The sequence below is a fragment of the Lynx canadensis genome, chromosome E2 (genome assembly GCF_007474595.2).
Source record: "Lynx canadensis isolate LIC74 chromosome E2, mLynCan4.pri.v2, whole genome shotgun sequence".
Taxonomy (NCBI): domain Eukaryota; kingdom Metazoa; phylum Chordata; class Mammalia; order Carnivora; family Felidae; genus Lynx; species Lynx canadensis.
Window position 1 is genome coordinate 13,370,616 of NC_044317.1, and position 18,425 is coordinate 13,389,040.

Here is an 18,425-nt window from a genome sequence, read left to right on the forward strand (position 1 = left end):
GAAATGCCAGGATATCCTGAGTTGGCTGAAGCCCCGAATCTAGAAGTTATTCTTTCCCTCAGTCTCTCCTCTCATTCCATCACATGCATCAGCAAATCTGGTCAAGTCATCCTTCAAAACAGATAAGAAAAAGTCTCTCCAACTTTCTCCACGTTCTGCCACTTCTTGAGGCTGAGCCTCCATCTCCTCCCACGGGAAAGAAGCTGTGGCCCCCGAGGTGGTTTGCATTCGCCCGACCCTCCTAATTCTTTCTCTACACAGCAGCCCCCAGGTCTCCGGTCCCTCCTCAGCCCTAAAAGGAATTAATACTACTAATGACCCCATGGGATTGAAACATCAGCAAGATCCAATGACGTGACACAAAGTATTTGGCACAGCCGGGCCAGGAAGCACCCAGTGAGTGACCATCCTTGTCAGCCACTATTCCAGTGAGCTTCAGCTCGGGCACCATGGCACGCCCCCAGCACCCTCTGAGTCCCCTGTCACAGAAATCATGCCCTGCTTCTGTTTCCCCACTAGAGAACTTCAAGCTTGGGGACCACACTCAGGGGTCACATCTTTACCTTGGAACCTGTAGGGCTGAAGCCTGGCAGGTACTCTGGAGTATGTGACAACTAACAGGATGAATGAATGAATGAATGTTTACCGCCTTGCTCAAATTATTAGAAGAGGCCCCAGGAGCAGTCCACGTTTATAATCAGTACTCACATACTTTGAAAATGCCCACAGGGTCTTAGAAATAAGAATAAGTGAAAAAATGATACAAAAGGAGGAAAGATTCTAAAGGTCCAGGGAGAAGAGAGCCTCCTGGGGGTTGAGTGCATATTTTCTCATCATGAGTGACCCCTTCCCCAGGGTCCAGGTTCAGTGTCGGGATGAGAGGGAAGAAACCCCTTATAGAAGAATGCCATCCATTGCAGCCCCACAGGTGCTAATTCTACCCAAAGACAAAGTGACATGGGGCAAGTCCAGGGGAGGTGGAAGGGGACAAAACGGTGATAATTCCCTCTCCAGTGGATGTAACCACCCAGCATACAGTATGTAGGGAACTGCAAGCAATGATCTTGCTGCTTGGCCTGCTCTGCCCCCATGTGGAAGGCTGCACTATGACAGCTGACCCGGCGCCTGGGAGAGGACGGCTCCTGCGGCCCACAGCCTATGCTCTCTTGGACTCCTTGTCAGTCTTGTCAGCCCCACGTTATCCCGACAGGCAAAAAGGTTCTGGGCAAAGGTGTCTGCGCGTGTCTCCCTGTAGCTACCATGCACTGGTTCTACGTTTACAACCTGTGTTTACTGACCTCCAACAACTTCTTATCTTTGTCCTTGGGGACAAGGCTACCTGTCCATCAGAACTAGGGGGATTTGGGTTTGCTCAGTGTTCTTCAGATCCCTTCATCAAGCACCCACTGTGCCCCCTAAGGAGAGTTTGCCTCGGGTCTTTACTGCAATTTGCTGCACCCAGGAAAGACCCAGGCCACTTGCTTTCTACAAACGCCTCTGGCTGGAACAAACCACTTACCTGGCTGGTGTGAAGACGCTGATGCTGCTACTGAAGCTGGAGTCACAAGAACCATCAGGGCCTCCTGGGGACAGTGAGAGGAACAAGGTGTCATGCCAGAGGACCGCTGAAGTCTTCCGAATGAACAAGATGCCTGATATAAGGACACAGACTCTCTAGTCCCCCACACCTTGACTCTGGCTCTTGAAAAGGACTATAGCTCAGGAGCCCTAAGGACCCAATGCCACCCACTCCCCAAGCTTCTGGGATAGCATCCGTGCTTGTAAGTGTTTAGGCACAGTGATCTCAAAAGAAGAAGGGCACCAGCCCTAAACACATCTGGGAAATCTCAGAAGGGACCGCTGGCCCGAAGGCAATGGATGTTAAAAATGACTCCTGGGATAGTCAACATCATTAGCCATCAGGGAAATGTAAATCAAAACTGCGACGAGGTACCAGTTCACACCCACTAGGACGGCTGAAATACAGATAATGAGTGGTGGTGAGCATGTGGAGAAAACCCTTGGACCCTGCTGGTGGGAATGTAAAATGGTGCAGGTGTTTTGGAAAACAGCCTGGCAATTCCTTAAAGGCTCAACAGAGTTATTACCCTCTGACCCGGCAATCCCACTCCTAGATATATACCCCAGAGAAACGGACGCTCATGTCCACACCAAAACCGTACATCATGTTCATAGCAATCCAAATGTCTATCAACTGATGAATGGATAAGTGTGTTACAGCCATACAGTGGACCATTATACGGCAACAAAGATGCATAAAGTACTGATATGTGCTACAACATGGGTGAACACTGGAAACATGCCAACATTAAGAAGCTAGTCATAAAAGCCTGCAATTTGTGAAATGTCCAAAAGAGGTAGATCTATAAAGACAGAAAGTTGAACAGAATATTTATTCTGAGATTATTTTAATTTTCTGAAAGGTTGTAAAAATAGCACAGAATTCTGTTTACCCTTTACCCAGCTGCACCTAACATCATACATTATCAAACCAGGAAAGGAACACTCACATAAGACTGTTAACAAAACTACAGACCTAATGTGAATTTCACTGGTGTTTCCACTTACGTCCTGTGTTCCAGGGTAGAATCAGGGACCACATGTTGCATTTAGTTGTCCTGTCTCCCTAGTCCCTGCCAATCTGTGACAGTTATGCAGTCTTTCCATATCTTCCACAAACTCGCTATCACTGAAGCCCTGGTCAGTTACTTTGCAGAATGTGTTGCCACCTTGGTTAGTCTTGCATTTTCTCATGATTAGGCGGAGGTTACGCATTTTTGGAAGACCACCATCAAAGTGACGCACTTTCTCAGTGCATCATATCAGGGGTATGTGATGTCTGTCTGTCTTGTTACTGATGATGTTGACCTTATCATCTGACTGTGGTAGTGTCTGCTGGGTTTCTTTACAGTAAGTTACTATTTTCCTTTTTGTAATTAATAAATATCTTGGGGAAGATACTTGAGACTAGACAAACACCTAGTTTTTTCCTCAAATGTTCCCCTACTGACTTTGGCATCCATTGATGGATCTATAATAATTACTGTGGAGTTTGCCTAATGGTGATTTTCTGTTTACCTCTTTTTTCTACATTAACCAGAATTCTTCTATAGGAAAATGCAGTCCCTTCCCATCCATCCATCCATGATCCATCCATCCATCCATATCATTATGGGCCCATATTTTATTCTGTGGATTACCAATTAAAACTATCATTATTTATATATTGTTGATCAAATGGTGCCAGCCTTGGCCTCTTGTAAGTTATACAAGTAAAACATATTCTCATTCTAAAAATTTCAAACAAAGCAGAACATGCCCCGTCTCTTTCTAACCTTTAATCTTACTCCACTCTATATGCAAGTAACCACTTCACTGGTCTGGCAAGTATTCCTATCTTTCTTTTTGTTTTGTTTTGTTTTTTAATATGAAATTTATTGTCAAATTGGTTTCCATACAATACCCAGTGCTCATCCCAACAGGTGCCCTCCTCAGTATTTCTTTTTGTTTTGTAACATAAATGGAATCACAGTATGTTTTCTGCAATTTGCTTTTTTTTTTTTTTTTTTTTTTACTTTATGCTATAGCTTAGCATAGTGTTATTCCTGTGAACTATGGACCACCCTCAACCCCCAAGTAAAGAGGGCTTTGATTTCCATGTTGAACAGGAAGGCTCTGAGCTGCTGCCTGCCCCCTCTAGTCCCAGAGGCCCTGTGCGGGACAGGGCACAGCTCAGTGGGGCCAGGCGCAGGCTGGGCCTGATGGAACAGATCTTGGCAAAGGGGAGGAGGACACACGGGGAAGGCTGGTGGGCCAGCCTGGAACGGCAGCCAGGACTCCACGCGCCTGGCTGCCTCCTCCCTCTTGACTTTTAGAAACATGCACATTTGTAGATGAAATGATGCGATATCAGAAATAGGGTTCAAGTTAACTTCCTTTGTTTCGTAGCTTTCACTCTTACATCTCTCCCACGCTTCTTCCTGCACAAGTGCATTTTTCTAGGATCCCACGTCAGGGGTACTGCTGGGTGGAAGGGTCAGGAATTCTATATTTTAATCCACGTTGATAAGCTGCTCTTTAGTAAGGTTCTACCACTACACATGCACTTCAGGCACAGAGAAGCAGTCGATCTCCCCAAGCTTCACACAGGGATATTAGTAGTCTTTTACATTTTTGCCAAGTTGATGAGTAAAAATGATACATCGTTTTACTCTCCAATGCTCCCATTTCCAGTCAAGCTTTACATCTGTGGCTGCCTTTTTGTATTAGTTCCCTCTTTAGAGAATTGTGGTGTAAACGGCACTAGGAGCAAAGACTCAGAGCCCTCGGGCCTAAATCTGAGCCCTGACCCCCCTACTTACTAGCTGTGCAACTGTGGGCAGCTTACGCGACTTTGCCTCCAGTCCCTCACTGTATAATGGGGTAACCAGTACTCCCCTCACAGCCTTGTTAGGACAATACGTGAGCTAACATTTGTTAGGTGTTTAAATGGAAAACCTTACCTACATCTCTATTTGTTCCTTGAGAACAAATTCTCTCAAATGTTCATGGCTTCTGACACATGCCACCAAAGGTATGTAGCAGACGGTATATTCTACCTGCTTACTCTCCCCCCACTAGGAATGCCTCTTCCCCCCCTCTCATCTCTACAGGGAGCGTGTAACTAGAGTAATATAAGGAGAGTAAAAATCACAGTAATAACCTCCCTTATAATCAGAGTAAAAAAAGGGGTGGGGTGAGGTGGGGCAGAGTGGAAGCTAAGGAGAAGGAAAAGATCCAGTTCAAATGACCTCCATGGACTTGGCTTCGAGCCCCCACTCCTCTGTGACCGCATGCAGGGCCACATGATTACTCAACTGTGGGTCTGTCCTGGGCTCCTTGCAGGCAGATGATTTACCTACATCTGCAGGGTCCACAGAAGCTGCCGCTATATCCAGTCCCATCAAAGCCTTGCAAGTGGATGGATTCCATTACACATCTACTAACAGTGGTTGCAAGCCCTCTCCTAGAAACCTTATTTATAATTCTGCCCCTCACCTGGTACAAGAACTTCTACCCCTAACCCTCTGTGATCCCTCATTTAGGACCCACCAGGGGCACACTACTATCTGGAAAACGTTGATGATTAAAAAAACAAAAACAACAACAACAAAGAACAAGGGAGGAAAAGCCCTGTCCAGAGAACCTTGCTAAGTACATAGGTATGTTATGCACATGCATTAAAAATTTGACACTAAAGCGCCTGTTTCTGAGAGTGTCTGGCCTTTGCTGTATTCTAAAAGCTTTATAAGCAAAAATCTCATTTAAAACTCACCACCACACTACAGGTTTGGTATTATTATCATTAGCCTTATTTAACAAGTAAGGAATTTGGGGCTTAAAAAGGCTAAGTGGCTTCTCCAAGGGCAACAGATACGAAGTCAGCAGAGCCATGACTCACCAGCAGGCCGTTCTGACCGAGTCTAGGCCAGGACACCTGGGACAATCAGGAAACATCACAAAGAGGAAAAGGGTGCACACGTCAAACACTGCAGGAACTCAGGGAAAGGAGGCCGCATCACGGACCCCTGAAGTGGCAGGGCCAAAGGGGAGCCAAAGCAAGCAGACGGGCTGGGAACAGTGTGGCACAAATGAGGGTCCTGCAGTCAGAGGTGAGGGGGACGCGCACGTGTGCACGTGTATGCTCACGCACAGAAGGCTCGGCTGATGAACCTCCTCGTGGGTCTTGCCCTCCAACAGAGGGAGACCAGGGAGGAGGTTCCCGCCTTTGGCCAGGTGACCGGAGCTGGAACAGTGGAGGAAAATAGTAATAGGAAAAAGCGGCGGAGGCTGAGAGGAACCTGTCAACTGGACCAGCTGAATCATCACTGTCTCCTGGCTCGCCGCGACCTTCTCCTGGCACTTTGGTAATGTGGCAGTTACAAGCTGAGCGAGGAGTGGGTATGGAGCCTCTAAATGAGCTGTGATCATCTCTAGGAACTACTCTAAACTGAGCTCTGCATCTGCTGAAATGCTGTTTATGAGGTAGTAAAATCCAGAGCCAAGCTTCCTGAATGTATCTTGGTTTAGCATGGAGTCTCCTAAGTGGGGAGCTGTTTTGAGACTGCTTAGAAAAAACTACCTATTTTACCTAAGTAAAATAAACTGCATTGGCTGGCCATGGCACCCTGGTCTCTGGCAGGCGAGGATTCTACCGTGGAGCTGCCGATGCTCCAGCTGGCAGGTTCTTAGCAGCTGTCATGACCTGCAGAATACAGTGGTTCTTTCCCAGAGGCCCTGACTTGTTGCCATGTAAGGAGAAAGGGTGGGGTAGGAGCTGCTGGGTTCCACTTTGAGGGAAGATGTACTAACTTTATTTAAAAAACTGAGACATCCTGCATATAACATACAATTTCCTAACATAAAGCTCACCATTTTAAACCATACAACCGGGTGGTCTTTTGTAAATCCACAAAGTTATGTAAAGCATCACCACTATTCAATTCTGCAACAGTTCCATTACCCTGAAAAGAAACCAGGTGTCTAATTCCCCTTTCCCCTCCAGTTCAGCAACCATTATTCTACTTTCTGACTCAATGGATTAAGAGGCACTAACTTTTAAAGCCAGTATAAAATACTCGAAACTTCTGCCTGTTGTAAGTCGTCAAGTAAAACAAAATGAAACAAAACAAAAACCAGAAGAAGCCACCACACAAGCAAAAAAAGAAAGCTGTGGAATTATGTAAACTGCATGATACCATACATATACAGAAAACATAGCGTTTCACAAAACAGATCTTTCCCTGAGATTCTTCTAGTTTCTCCTAGTGAGAAAGCTCCTGCCTTGAGAGGCCCACATAACTTTATTCCCCCAAATTTTCTTTCTCAAGGAGCTGCCAAAAAGTTTTCAGCTGCATTGGCCGGGAATCGAACCCGGGCCTCCCGCGTGGCAGGCGAGAATTCTACCACTGAACCACCAATGCTTCACTTGATGGCTGGGCTGCCTCCAGCTGTTTTGCTGCTCTGGCTCACAGAAGCAACCGCACAGCTGTAACCTGATACCTGAGCTGGTCCAGCATGGACCGCTGCTGGCTCTGCCAGCCAAACCCAGGACAGGACACCCGTGGGGCTCACGTGCCTGACACAATGCTCACATGTTCAAGAGAAGCCTGAGAACGGCAACAGGAGAAACGTTTCAGAAATTCTTTGGGCTCCTGGAACTCAGGTTCCAGACCTGAGTCTGTTAGTCTTAAAAATTTGAGTGGGTTCTGCATCAATTTACTCTCTGGCTGACTCTGCAAAGGAGAACGTCATCCCGAAGCTGATCAGTGCTCTCTCAGTGAGGAGAGAGGCCTCCCAAAGAAAAAAACAGTCAGAGCTCTAGATAACATTTAGAGAGTTAAACTCCAGACTCTAACTGACATAAAAGTGCTTTTCTTTATGTTATAAATGAGACAATAATGCTGAAAGAGTGTGAAAGGGCAGCAGAGAGCCGTTTCATTTGCCAGAGACACTGCTTTCGGCAGTAGAATCCCCAAGGACTGAATAAACTGCACCCTCAGCTTTTGTAGCCTCCTGCCCAGGGAACGGCTGGCACAGGGAAGGCAGCTGGCCTCCAGGTGGCCGGGCGTCTGCGGCCAAGATTCACGTGAGCCCTGCAGTCTGTCCTCTGCCATGTTCCAAACCTTCCTATTTCCTGTAGCCAAACCCAGAAAAAGATTTCCGAAAGGAAATGGTCTTTGAGGCAGTATGAGTCAAGAGTATGGGTTTTGGAGGCAGACAGCCAGGATTCAAATCCCAATTCTGCCACCTAGTAGCTGCCAGACCCTGGTCGTGTTACTGGTCTTCCCTGTGCCCATCTGTAGAATGGGGAGAAGAGTAACTTCCACCTCACTGGGCTGTTACCAGAGTTAGATGAGGTAACATGGAAAGTAGCCCTGGCTGCTGAAGCAGGACCCCAAGCCTGGGAGGCATGAGGGGCGGGAGGTAGGGCCTACTCACCACTGGCTGTCCCTTGCTGCTTTGCCAGCGAGTCCTCGGGGTTGGGCTCTGCCTGCCTCTGCACCACTGGCTTCGGCTCATCAGGCTCGTCATCCTCAGGGGTGACCAGCTTCATCAGGCTTTGGTTACACACGTTGGCCACCTCCTTGATGCCTGAGTCCACTGATGTAAGGAGTAGCCCCATCCAGGGCGTGTTCCCTAAACCTGAGGTCACTGGGATCAGTCCTCTCTAGAGCGGGACTACTGGGCAGTCTGAATGGAGTTCCCGTGAAATGCTCCTGTCTTCTCATACGACACATCCTGGTGGACTTCTACCACCAGGATTACCCCCACACCCCAAGACAGGGCAGTATGAGGGCCTTGGAGCCGTGGGACCTGGGAGAGCTGCTTCAGAGCTGGAAGTAACCAGGTGAGGTTTGGGGACAACGGTATCAGCCCTGTGTCCCTGCTGCTGCCCCAGCGCTCAGAGTCCGTGTCCCGCTCTGCCGCTTGCTCTCCAGGTGCCAAGGGCTATCTGGAGGCATGAGGGATCCTAAGGGAGCCTCCATCCCCCACACCAGGGTCCTGCAACTTGACAGCCTCCTGAGGGGCTGCTCCCATTTCCTCTCTTCAGGGTGAAGGATACTTTTCTTGCGGTCATCATAGGCCAGGCAGGGCAAGACGGCGGTCAGGATCCCTGAAGAGTAGGGCAGCATCACCCGGCCAGCCAGCTGGATGAACTCGCGCATCCAGCACATGGCTGTCAGCTGGATCAGGTCATCTGGAAGAGGAATTGGGGGATTCCGGAAGGGTCAGCACGAGAGGCCAGAGCACTCCCTCCCACTGACCAGGCCCGGAAGATGGAACTGGAGGGGATGCCAGGGGTTGCATAGCTTCTAGCCTCACTGATACTCTCTCGCCCTCCAAAGGAACACAGGTCGGGAAGGAATAGCAATCTTGTGGTACATATAAGAGCAGCCATGGTTCTCTACCCCTCTGCACCCGAAAAGGGGCTGGGTAGCTCCTCTCATCAAGGGGTGAGTTCATTTCCTCACTGCTTGAATCTGGTCTGGCCTTGCCACTGTGGCCCCCAAAAGATGGCAGAAGTGATGGCGTGGCTGGTGGAAGCCCAGGCCTCCAGAAGCCATGCTCCCCTCTACAATGTGTCTCGGGACCTTACTGATGCCATATGAATGCATCTGGTCTAGCATGCCGGATGATGAGACGCATGGACCAACTGTCCCTGCTTCTCAGGTGACAGCCAGCCAACTGCCAGGTGTGAGTGAGGCCATCCCAGACCATCCAGCCTCAGATGACCCTTCAGCTGACTGCAGGTGCATAATCAAGGGCAGCCAAGCCTGGCCCAGGGGAACAGAACCACCCAGCTGACTTACAGACTCCTGACCAATAATAAGCGGCTGTTGTGTCAGGCGGTCACACTTTGGAGTGGTCTGATATGCAGCAGAAGGTCATGGATACACAGTCCCAACCTCAAAGCCTTTCAGTTCACAGTGAAATGTCAAGCTTCCCAGCAAGAGGGTCTCCAGACCTTATTGCAGGGTCAGACCAAGCAAAAGGGCCTCCATGTTGATGGAGGAACCGAATCTCTCTCTCACAAGGACCCACCACTCTATTGCCCCAGGTCCAATGGTGTGCTGATTCATACTCCCACCAGGGCTCTTTCTGCCTCTGAGGAGATGGCAGTGGCCATGGGGCCTTCACACTCACCAGTGGTCTGGCAGTGGATCACCAGGATGTTCGCCATCTCAGCAAACTTAACACTGGAGGGATTCTTCTTAATTTCTTTCAAGAATTCTCCAAGGACCACCTCACACCTACCAATGAGAGAAGGGGAAGGGAAATGGCATACGCCAGCCAGGGCTGGAGGCGCCTCTACCCACACCCACTTCTGCTCTGGGTGGGCCACCGAGAAGGGGACTACATTCACAGTTGCCGGATGGCTGTTTTCCAGAGCATGGGGATTAATGAGCTCTCTGCTCCTCAAGGCAGGAAGCACATGAACTAGGAAGAAAAGAATGAACTTGATCTCCTGCGGCTGCCTGTCTGCTGGATGTAAGGTGCGTGTGTGCACGGGGCAGCAGCCCATCCCGTCTCCACTCACATTTTCCGAATCTCTTTGCCATTGTCGCCCAGGATCTGGAAGAGTCCATCCAGGATCTCCGGCAAATAATCCAGTAGGTTAATGTCTGGCACGGACTCCAGAACCAGGATCTGACCCAGGGGAAGAAACCGGAAGGGAAAGTTACACCAGTCTGAGAACCTTCATCTCCTTGTCTCCGGTGCTCTGGGACACGGCGGGGAGAAGGAGGCCCTGCTGAGACAGCGTTTCATGGCCCTCCAGGTGCCCCACGGCAGAGAGTGGGTTAAACGTGCAGGATGGGGATTTAACTCCAAGGAGATCCTGATGCCACAGGGAGAAGGGAAGACACTGGAAAGGACAGAGGAGGCTTGGAGAGGTGTGGCCACTAGAAGTAGCACCACTGGCTTCAAAAAGAAATGGGGGTATCTCTTGGGACAAGGAAAGAACCATATCGTTGTCAGGGGCAAACATGACCCCCCATGGCTTTGGGGAAGAGCTGAATAAACGTATTTTGGATTACCTGATGTCACTGGCTATTAGAGGGATAATAATGAGGCTTCTCTCAGCCACACAAACTGCCCAGGGTGTGCCAGGGGACAGATTTTACTAAATCAGAGGCTCATTATAGCTAGAAAAAAGTCGTGAGGCTGGCTCTTACCCAGGAGATGATGAACTGCCGGGCGTACTGGTTGTTGGAATAAATTCTCTCCCGCAACAAAGGGATGAAGCCCACCAGGTCAAACTTGTTGCTCTCCGTCACAATATCCTGTGGGTCAGAGGCACGTGAGCTGTGGAAAGCCAGAGGCAGAGGGCCACCTGACCTGACTGAATTATTGGCCCAGGACTGGCTCTGGGGGTCAGGTGGCCACAGAGGAAAATGGGCAGGGCCTGTGCCAGGTAGGAGAAGTCCTGGAGCATCCACCCTCCCGCAGGCCAAAGGACAAGCAAAAATGCTGGAGTAAAGGCAGGAATCAAGGCCAAGAGGACTAATCCTATGGCAAAACCCTAGATCTGGATCAAATGCCCTGGTGAGCTTAGCATAAGCAGCTCCCTGTCATTGGTGGGGGTGGGGGGGGGTGGATGGGAGGTGAGGAGCAGCCTCCTCCGCCCTGGGTGGGGTTAGCACCAGGGGGGCGTTTGGGGCGACAGCACGTTTCTGTATCTTGATCGTGCTGGTGACATAACTCTGCACGCTTGTCACAGAACCGTACACTAGAATCACTTCGACTGTATATAAATGAAACACTTTTAAAAAATCAGGAAGAGCACCCCCAGTGATAGAATTTATAAGCTGTACAGACAGATGGATGAAACAGATTCCACACTAAAAGTGGGGACCAAGTACTACCTTTAAAAGGCGGTCTAGGAGCTCAGATCCGCTTTTCACATTGGGGTCCGGGTCTGCAGCCAACTATGAGAGGGAAAGAAAAAGAGAGATGGTCAGAGTCAATACATAAGACAAGGAACCCACTAAAAACCCACGGCCAAGGCCCTGGCACAGCTTGGAATACTGAACAGGCACCCCTTCCACAGAAAAAACTGAAGAAAGGTAGGGGATGTAGCGACAGGCAAAGCGGAACCTGGCTAAGGAACCGAAATGCGGTGGACTTCCTGTTCTGTTCAGGGACCTCTGAGACCTGCTGCCACCAGGTCAGGTGGTTGGTTCCCACTGGCCTTTCTTGAGGGTTTCCAATCTTCAAAAGCTGGGTCTTCTCTCCACTCCTGGAGGCTGGGACCCTGGATGTGACTATGGTGGTCAGCAGAGCCCCGTGAGGCTGAGCGAGGTGCTCAGGAGGGTGTGTGAGGGGCTCCACTGCCTTTGTAAGTAGGGTTTTTTTCTACAGCTTACAGGCCAGTGCTCCCCTTGTAGAGGAAATACAGTCTGTACTATGGATTCACCATCTCCACCTTCTATAGGGGAGGTGAGGGCTTTTCAAACTGTTTTCTTCCCTCTACTCCATGGTGGACTGACACTCTGATAAAATGCAGTACAAAACAATTAAGAGAGAAATGGAAAAAAACCCAACATAAACACAAGCTCATTAAATTATTATTAAACTCAAAGGATGAGTCGCCCCGGCAGCCCCATGTTTACCTGCTCTGCCTGCATCTGGGGAAAGGGACCCAAGCACTCAAGGCCCCAAAGGTCATGTGAGTGGGTGGGGTGGGCTCAGCCTGGCTGGAGTGGGGGACGCTCACCTTGCTGAGCCCATCGAAGAGCACGTTGAAGTGGGGCAGCACGGCACCACGGGCCACCTTGACAATGTTGTACAGGGCTTCGCACGCATAGTAGCGCAGCCTGCTGTCCGCGTCATTGAAGCAGGTCAGCACCGGCTCAATCAGCTCCTTCAGGTACAACCCCGAGTCCTGCAATGGGGCAGGAGGAGAAACAGCTCAAGATGGGTCAGGATGTGGGCCCCCAGCACCCAGTCGACATCCCAGTGCCCCTGTGAGGCTTGGGCCTTTGCGTGAGGGCTGGCCTTACAGATGCTTGGCAAGTCGGCCTCCAAACTAGGAGCCATGCCATGGAAGAAGGGTGCAAGGCTGCAAAGCCAGGCTTGCTAGACTTAGGTGTGGAGAGAATGGCACTAAAGCAGAAGTCTGCAACACCCTGCTGGGTCTCAGGGGTGAGAGAGCAAAGGTCATCATTGCCACGTCTGTCCCCCCAGGAGAAAGGCCCACCTTGCCCAGGGCTATAGAGCAGGCGGCCAGGCCGATGAGGCCCCCTTTCCGACTGTGGGGGTGCTGAGACAGGGCAAACTCCTGAGACAGGGTCTGGATCACATGCTTGATTTGCACGGTGTTGTTCTGGGCCACGAACTCCCGGACCAGCCTGGAGAGACAGGAGAGAGGGGTTGAACAAGCAGTGGAGTCAGGCTTCCCTGGCGGCTGGCTCCGGGGGCCGGGGGATACAGGAGGGAGATGAGATGGCCTGTTCAGAAAGAGGAATTGGAAGTCACACATCTCAGGGTGGGCCCTCCTCAGCTCTTCCGCCGACTAGAAGGCGCTGGCTGGCTCACGACTGTTTCCCTATTCTGGGTCGCAGTTTCCCTTTGTGTATAACAGAATGAGGGATGGCGGAGCTACCTCATTTCTGGGAATCTGGGAGCTCTGAGAGAATGAAAGGGAATGTCTTGTTGGGGACCCAAAATTGTAACATGGTCAGTTGGTCAACCAACTCTATTCAACACTTGCTCAACCCTTCATTTCTGCACCCAACAGGTTCTCTGTGTCTGTGTCATCTCCAAGGATAGCACTGAATCAGGTCCAAGAGCAATGGGCAAGATCCATACGCAAACAAGTAATTGTAACAACGTGGTGCCAATGATACCACAGAAGCCAGAAAAATGCCATGGGCTGAATACGAGGTGCCATTTGGGTCAGATGTTAAAAACACCCACAGGCACTTTCCAGGTAAAGGGCACGGCATCTTAGGCCCAGGGAAGAGACTGGCCAGAGGCAGAGAGCTCTGAAAAGACACAATGTATTTAAAGGAGGAGGAAGAGTTTGGCTTGTGGAAGGAAAACAACCATCAAGGTGACAGTCATGGCAACGGGATGATCTATGATTTACCTATCCACTCATTCATTCATGTCTATGTTTTAATTAGGTATCTCTGGTGGCAGCCTGGAGAGGCTAGGCTGTGGGGGCTGGTTTGACAGAAAACGGAAGAAATCCCCGTGGAACATCATAGCTGTCAGGGTCAGGAAGGAGGGCCTGAGACATGGGTGAGGCATGGAAAGAGCAGGGAAGGGTTGTTCTGTATCAGACAGAAAAGCATTAGGAACCCATGTAACACGGGAGGCAAGAAGGGCAGGTCTATGTCCAAGGTCTCCAACTGGGGCCTGAGGCTAAGAGGGAGAAGGGAGGTGTGAGGGAGGCCTCCGTGAGGGACCAGTCTCAGGGAATGGATAACCAGCTCCCCAGATAACTGATGGAGCTATGGCCTGGGTGTCAGGGATATCTTTCTACAAGTGGGATTGCAGCCAGACCTTGAAGGAGGCAGGGAGAGGGGAGACAGAAGTGTTCTGGGCAGGAGGAGATGAATGAGCCAAGGCGAGGAGGGGGAGCCAGGCAAGCTTATCTGGGGCCCCCGAAAACAGAGCAGCAGGGGGGAATCTACCAGGATGGCTGGCTATGGCCATTCCAGCCATCTCAGATTAGGGAGAATGGATCCTGCAGCATGGGTAATAGAGAAGCTTCTCATGGTTTTTGAAGTGGATGTCTTAAGAAGCTGTGAGTTGGACAGAGACCATCCCGTCATCCAAGCATGAGGGAGTACCAGTGTAGCAGCCAAAGGACTGACGGTCTACACAAAATAGACTTTTTGAAGCAGCTGCCTGGACTCACTAATTGCTCTGTGTCCATCATGGCAGGACACTGCTTGCCTGCCACATAAATGGGGGTCTCAAGTTGGCTCGAAGACTTTTAAGGACAGTCAAGTCCAAAAGGTATCAATTAGTCTAGGTGGCCCCAGCTCCGTGTCAGGAACCTGCCAGTAATTAGAGATGTTCAAAAATAAACGTGCGGCCCTATGAGGCAAAGACCACTCCTACAAAAAGGTTGTTCGATGAGGGGTTGACACAGTTTGATGAAAATTTAATACAGCAAGTCGCATGGGGCACCTATTTTGTGCCAGGCGCTGTGTGCACAGAGGTGAACTAAACAGGCCTGGCTCTCAAGCTGGTGGATGTGGGAGCAGGGACGAGTATTTCGGGAAGTTGGTATACCAATGGCCTTGTTGAGGTGTCTCTCTCCCTATCTTTACAGGGTGAGATTCCACCAAGCCCACCCCAGGGGGCTGAGGGCTGTGGATGCACCCAGGGCCTCCAGGTGTAACTTCAATGCCAACTCTGTAGGCTCCCGCACTCCCAAAGCAGTCTAATAAGGCCCAGCAAGGACGGTTCTCTGTATGCCTGTCTGGCTTCCCAAACTGGACAAACTGGCCAGGTGAGGCACAGTGACCTGCAGGCGCTGCTCAGAGTATCCATAGACACAGCCACTTGAGAAAAGCCCTGCAGAGGTGTCAGAGAACAGCTGGAGCATTGGTGGTTCAGTGGTAGAATTCTCGCCTGCCACGCGGGAGGCCCGGGTTCGATTCCCGGCCAATGCAGGGCGGCTCTTTTGCCTTTTCCTGGCAGGCTTCCCCTCCCACAGAGATCCTGCTGGAGAAGACAGTCTCCTCAACCATGCTGACCTGCAGCAGCTCAGGGTGCTATGAATCTGACCTCACTCCCCGGGAGCAGCTGGACTTTCCAGGGAGGCACTGCTGGCTGTGGGATCGAGGCCTTCACGCCCTGCACCAGTGAGGGACTCGGACTGGGCCAGTCTCCAGCGGGAAGCTGGGGTGAAACCTGAGAACTGTAAAACAGCTCAGCACACAGTAAGCATGGAATGGGGAAACCCACACATCCAAGGGGCAGAAAGTCACCCAAAGCCTCCAAGTACTTTTTGCTACTGAGGAGGGACTCGAGCTCTAGTTTCTGTCCTGAGGTCTGAAGGCAAAGCAACTTTTCTCTCTCTCTTTCCCTCCCCATCCCCCACCCACGCACACACCCCTCTACCTCCTTCCTTCAGCTCTGGAGCCTATGCTGTTCTTAAGGCTGTGCCGATGTGGCAGCATCAGAGCCTGGCCTTATATTCTGTGAATCAGCAGATCTACTAGGAGGCTCAGGACGAGGGTTAAAGGGAGTTGCGCACACAGCTGCTCACAGCTGGAGCATTGGTGGTTCAGTGGTAGAATTCTCGCCTGCCACGCGGGAGGCCCGGGTTCGATTCCCGGCCAATGCAAACAGTAAAATTCTTTTAACCCTAGAAGATTGGCTTTGAGATTTCACACTGCCTAAAGAATATGTAAGTACAGTCTGACAACTGAGAATGACTTGTTTCTAGCATGAGTTTTAACTATCTTTGGCAAAAAGTACTCAGTTTCCTGAATTCCATAAACATCCAGAACCTGTCTCTCCCTGTTCTTGGGCCCAGGGTGTGGGGATCACCAAAGCCACTGGAAGCAGCTGTGCCACGTGCTCCTGTCCAGAGAGCCTGCCTGGGGACTCTGGCTGCCCACAGCACTCCTGAGGAAGCCAGGCCGTGTTCCTGCTCAGGACAAGTTAGAGCAGAACATGGAGCGGGACTAAGCACATCCCTGACGCTTCTGCAGGACGCCTGCAGAAGATCCGGCTGTGCCAGCAGCACAGCCATCCTGGAACCATGGCATCGCCTGTCTGCTTGTTCCAGGGTCACTACAGGTCCCTGAGCACCTGGAAAGGGCACATTCTTCCCTGTTCTGCAGCCAGCATAGGGTATCCGTTCCCAGCCATGAGGGGCTCTCTGCTGGGGAGGAAACGAGACCGCACACAAGACTTGCATGCAAAGCAGAGACAAAATGATCTGGTGACAAGCTCTTGAGGCAAGGAGGGCAGGCAAGAGTGAGCATGCCTGCCATCTGGTGGGAAGGGATGAGGCATGGCTTCGCGAGGGGCAGTATTTAAGAGGGACTCTGAAGGATGAGCGGTATTCTTGCTGGAACTGACCAGGACCAGGCAGCCCACACAGAGGGAACAGCGTGAACACTGGCTCAGAGTAAGGTGAGAGGCGTTTGGTTTGGCAGAGCAAAGGACACAGGTAGAAGAGAGGTGGGTGACAAGGCCAGAGAAGCTGCTCCCAGTCACGTGCATGGCAAAGTAACTGGCATTTAATTCTGGTGGCAGTAAGGAGCCGCAGGTGAGAGTAACCTGCAGGGGCAGGTGGTAAGGGTTTGAATGCCATTAGGGAGCTCTGAAGAATCTGAAGGCTTACAGAGACTGGCAAGAGACTGTGAGGCATGGGGCTTTAATGTTGGGGTGTCAGGGCGTATGAGCACCAGGGTCTCCCAAAGGCAGGAGATGCACAAGCAGGACATTCATACTTAGCACTCCCCCCCACGACTCCACAGCCCCAGGAGCACCTTTCTCATTTACTCAACACCAGCTAGAAGGCCTCCCCACCCTGAATCCTTCCAGGGCTCAACATAGGACGTCCCAGGCCACTGCAAAAATGATGGCCTGTTTGAGTCCTGAGGCCTCCGCACCCCACACACTTAGGGGTATGTCCAGGGAAACAAGACAACAATGGATCCTCCTGGAGAGAAAGCCATGAGAACATGCACTCACCAATATACCATCAGCTTAGCGAGCGGTGGGCCTGGTCCTGTGGGTCAACCGTAGGGCCACAGCAGGAAGAGCTGTCTCACCAATCAACCCTGCCCTCCTTACCTGGCACTCAGGGCAACCACAACAGGCCCAGGCTAGCCTCTCTAGTCTTACTGCCCACTGCCCAGCAGAACTGTCCACTCTAGCCAGACCCACGCTCACACTGTAAACCTGGGCCCTGCTCGATCCCTCCCTGGACACCCCCGTGTACCTCCCTGTCCAGGACAGCCCCTGTTCCACATCCTACCCGGTCTTCAAAGTCTGGTTCAAATCCAACCCCCTGCTTTTCCTGACCATCCCAGGAAGTGATCACTCCTCCAATGAATACTGAAGGACTAACTCAGTGACCCTCTCGTTCTGTTCCCAGCAACACACTGGCCAATGTCATGGACTCCTCGTGTACATCTCTATCTCCTCAGCTCCCTGGTAAGGCCGGAAGGACAGAGTGGGGGCATGATTTTCTGGGTCTCTCGTGCTAGCCCTTACAGAGTCTAGTACTCTGCTCACGGCATATGGGGAACCAACCAGCACAGATTGCAGGGCAGACCTGGAGGGAGCCCCACGCTGTTGTATGCATGACACAAAGCGGCCTACTATTCTAGACCTAACCTGCTGGCTCAACCACTACCGTATCTAGGTGGTCCTAAGCCCTGAGTGTTAGGATTCATGTCAGGAGGAGCAAAGGGCACCATTACTGGGATCCCCAAAGGCACACTGTGAAATGCACCCAATCAACCATGTCGCCAGAGCTATGGCTGGGGAAAGGTGCAGAAGCCACAGTGTGCTCTGAAGGCCACCTGCCAAGGGGTGGAGGGGTGCCCTAACCCCTCTCGAGGTGCTCCAAAACAGGCCCAGTCAACAGGACTTGCCTCTCGACTACACACAGGTCTTTGGAGAGAAAACGCAACTTACAAAGGAAGGCAGAGTAAGTGGAGTTTAAACTCCAGGGGTGGGCGCTCCCGATTTCAGGCCAAGTCTCTCTTCAAAAGACCACATTGTTTCCTCTTTCATCCACAGGCTGCAAGCCACAGGCCGGGATCTGAAGCTGCACTACTTTTGATGTTAATATTTGCCCCAGAAACTCTCAGATCACAAATTTCTGGGACCCTCACTGACGTAAAGGTCACAGGCATTACTGTTCTATGTGCCAGAGA

At 50.9% G+C, this 18,425-nt stretch overlaps 1 protein-coding gene and 3 non-coding genes across 5 annotated transcripts in view; 2 read left to right on the plus strand and 2 right to left on the minus strand.

Moving 5' to 3' along the window:
- The window catches only part of VAC14 (VAC14 component of PIKFYVE complex), a 102,450-nt gene that overhangs the window by 76,441 nt on the left and 7,584 nt on the right, over positions 1-18,425 (minus strand). For both annotated transcript variants that reach the window (XM_030299668.1, XM_030299669.1), the window contains exons 2-10: positions 12,764-12,914; positions 12,281-12,448; positions 11,430-11,492; positions 10,740-10,847; positions 10,103-10,212; positions 9,709-9,815; positions 8,627-8,761; positions 8,002-8,154; positions 1,520-1,583 (exon numbers count right to left, since the gene is read on the minus strand). In XM_030299668.1, the coding sequence (XP_030155528.1) occupies positions 1,520-1,583; positions 8,002-8,154; positions 8,627-8,761; positions 9,709-9,815; positions 10,103-10,212; positions 10,740-10,847; positions 11,430-11,492; positions 12,281-12,448; positions 12,764-12,914 (1,059 nt within the window). The remainder of the gene's footprint in view (positions 1-1,519; positions 1,584-8,001; positions 8,155-8,626; positions 8,762-9,708; positions 9,816-10,102; positions 10,213-10,739; positions 10,848-11,429; positions 11,493-12,280; positions 12,449-12,763; positions 12,915-18,425) is intronic.
- TRNAG-GCC lies at positions 6,913-6,983 on the minus strand. Its single transcript has one exon. It is a non-coding gene; the product is annotated as a tRNA-Gly (tRNA).
- TRNAG-GCC lies at positions 15,124-15,194 on the plus strand. Its single transcript has one exon. It is a non-coding gene; the product is annotated as a tRNA-Gly (tRNA).
- Positions 15,801-15,871, plus strand: TRNAG-GCC. The gene has a single exon. It is a non-coding gene; the product is annotated as a tRNA-Gly (tRNA).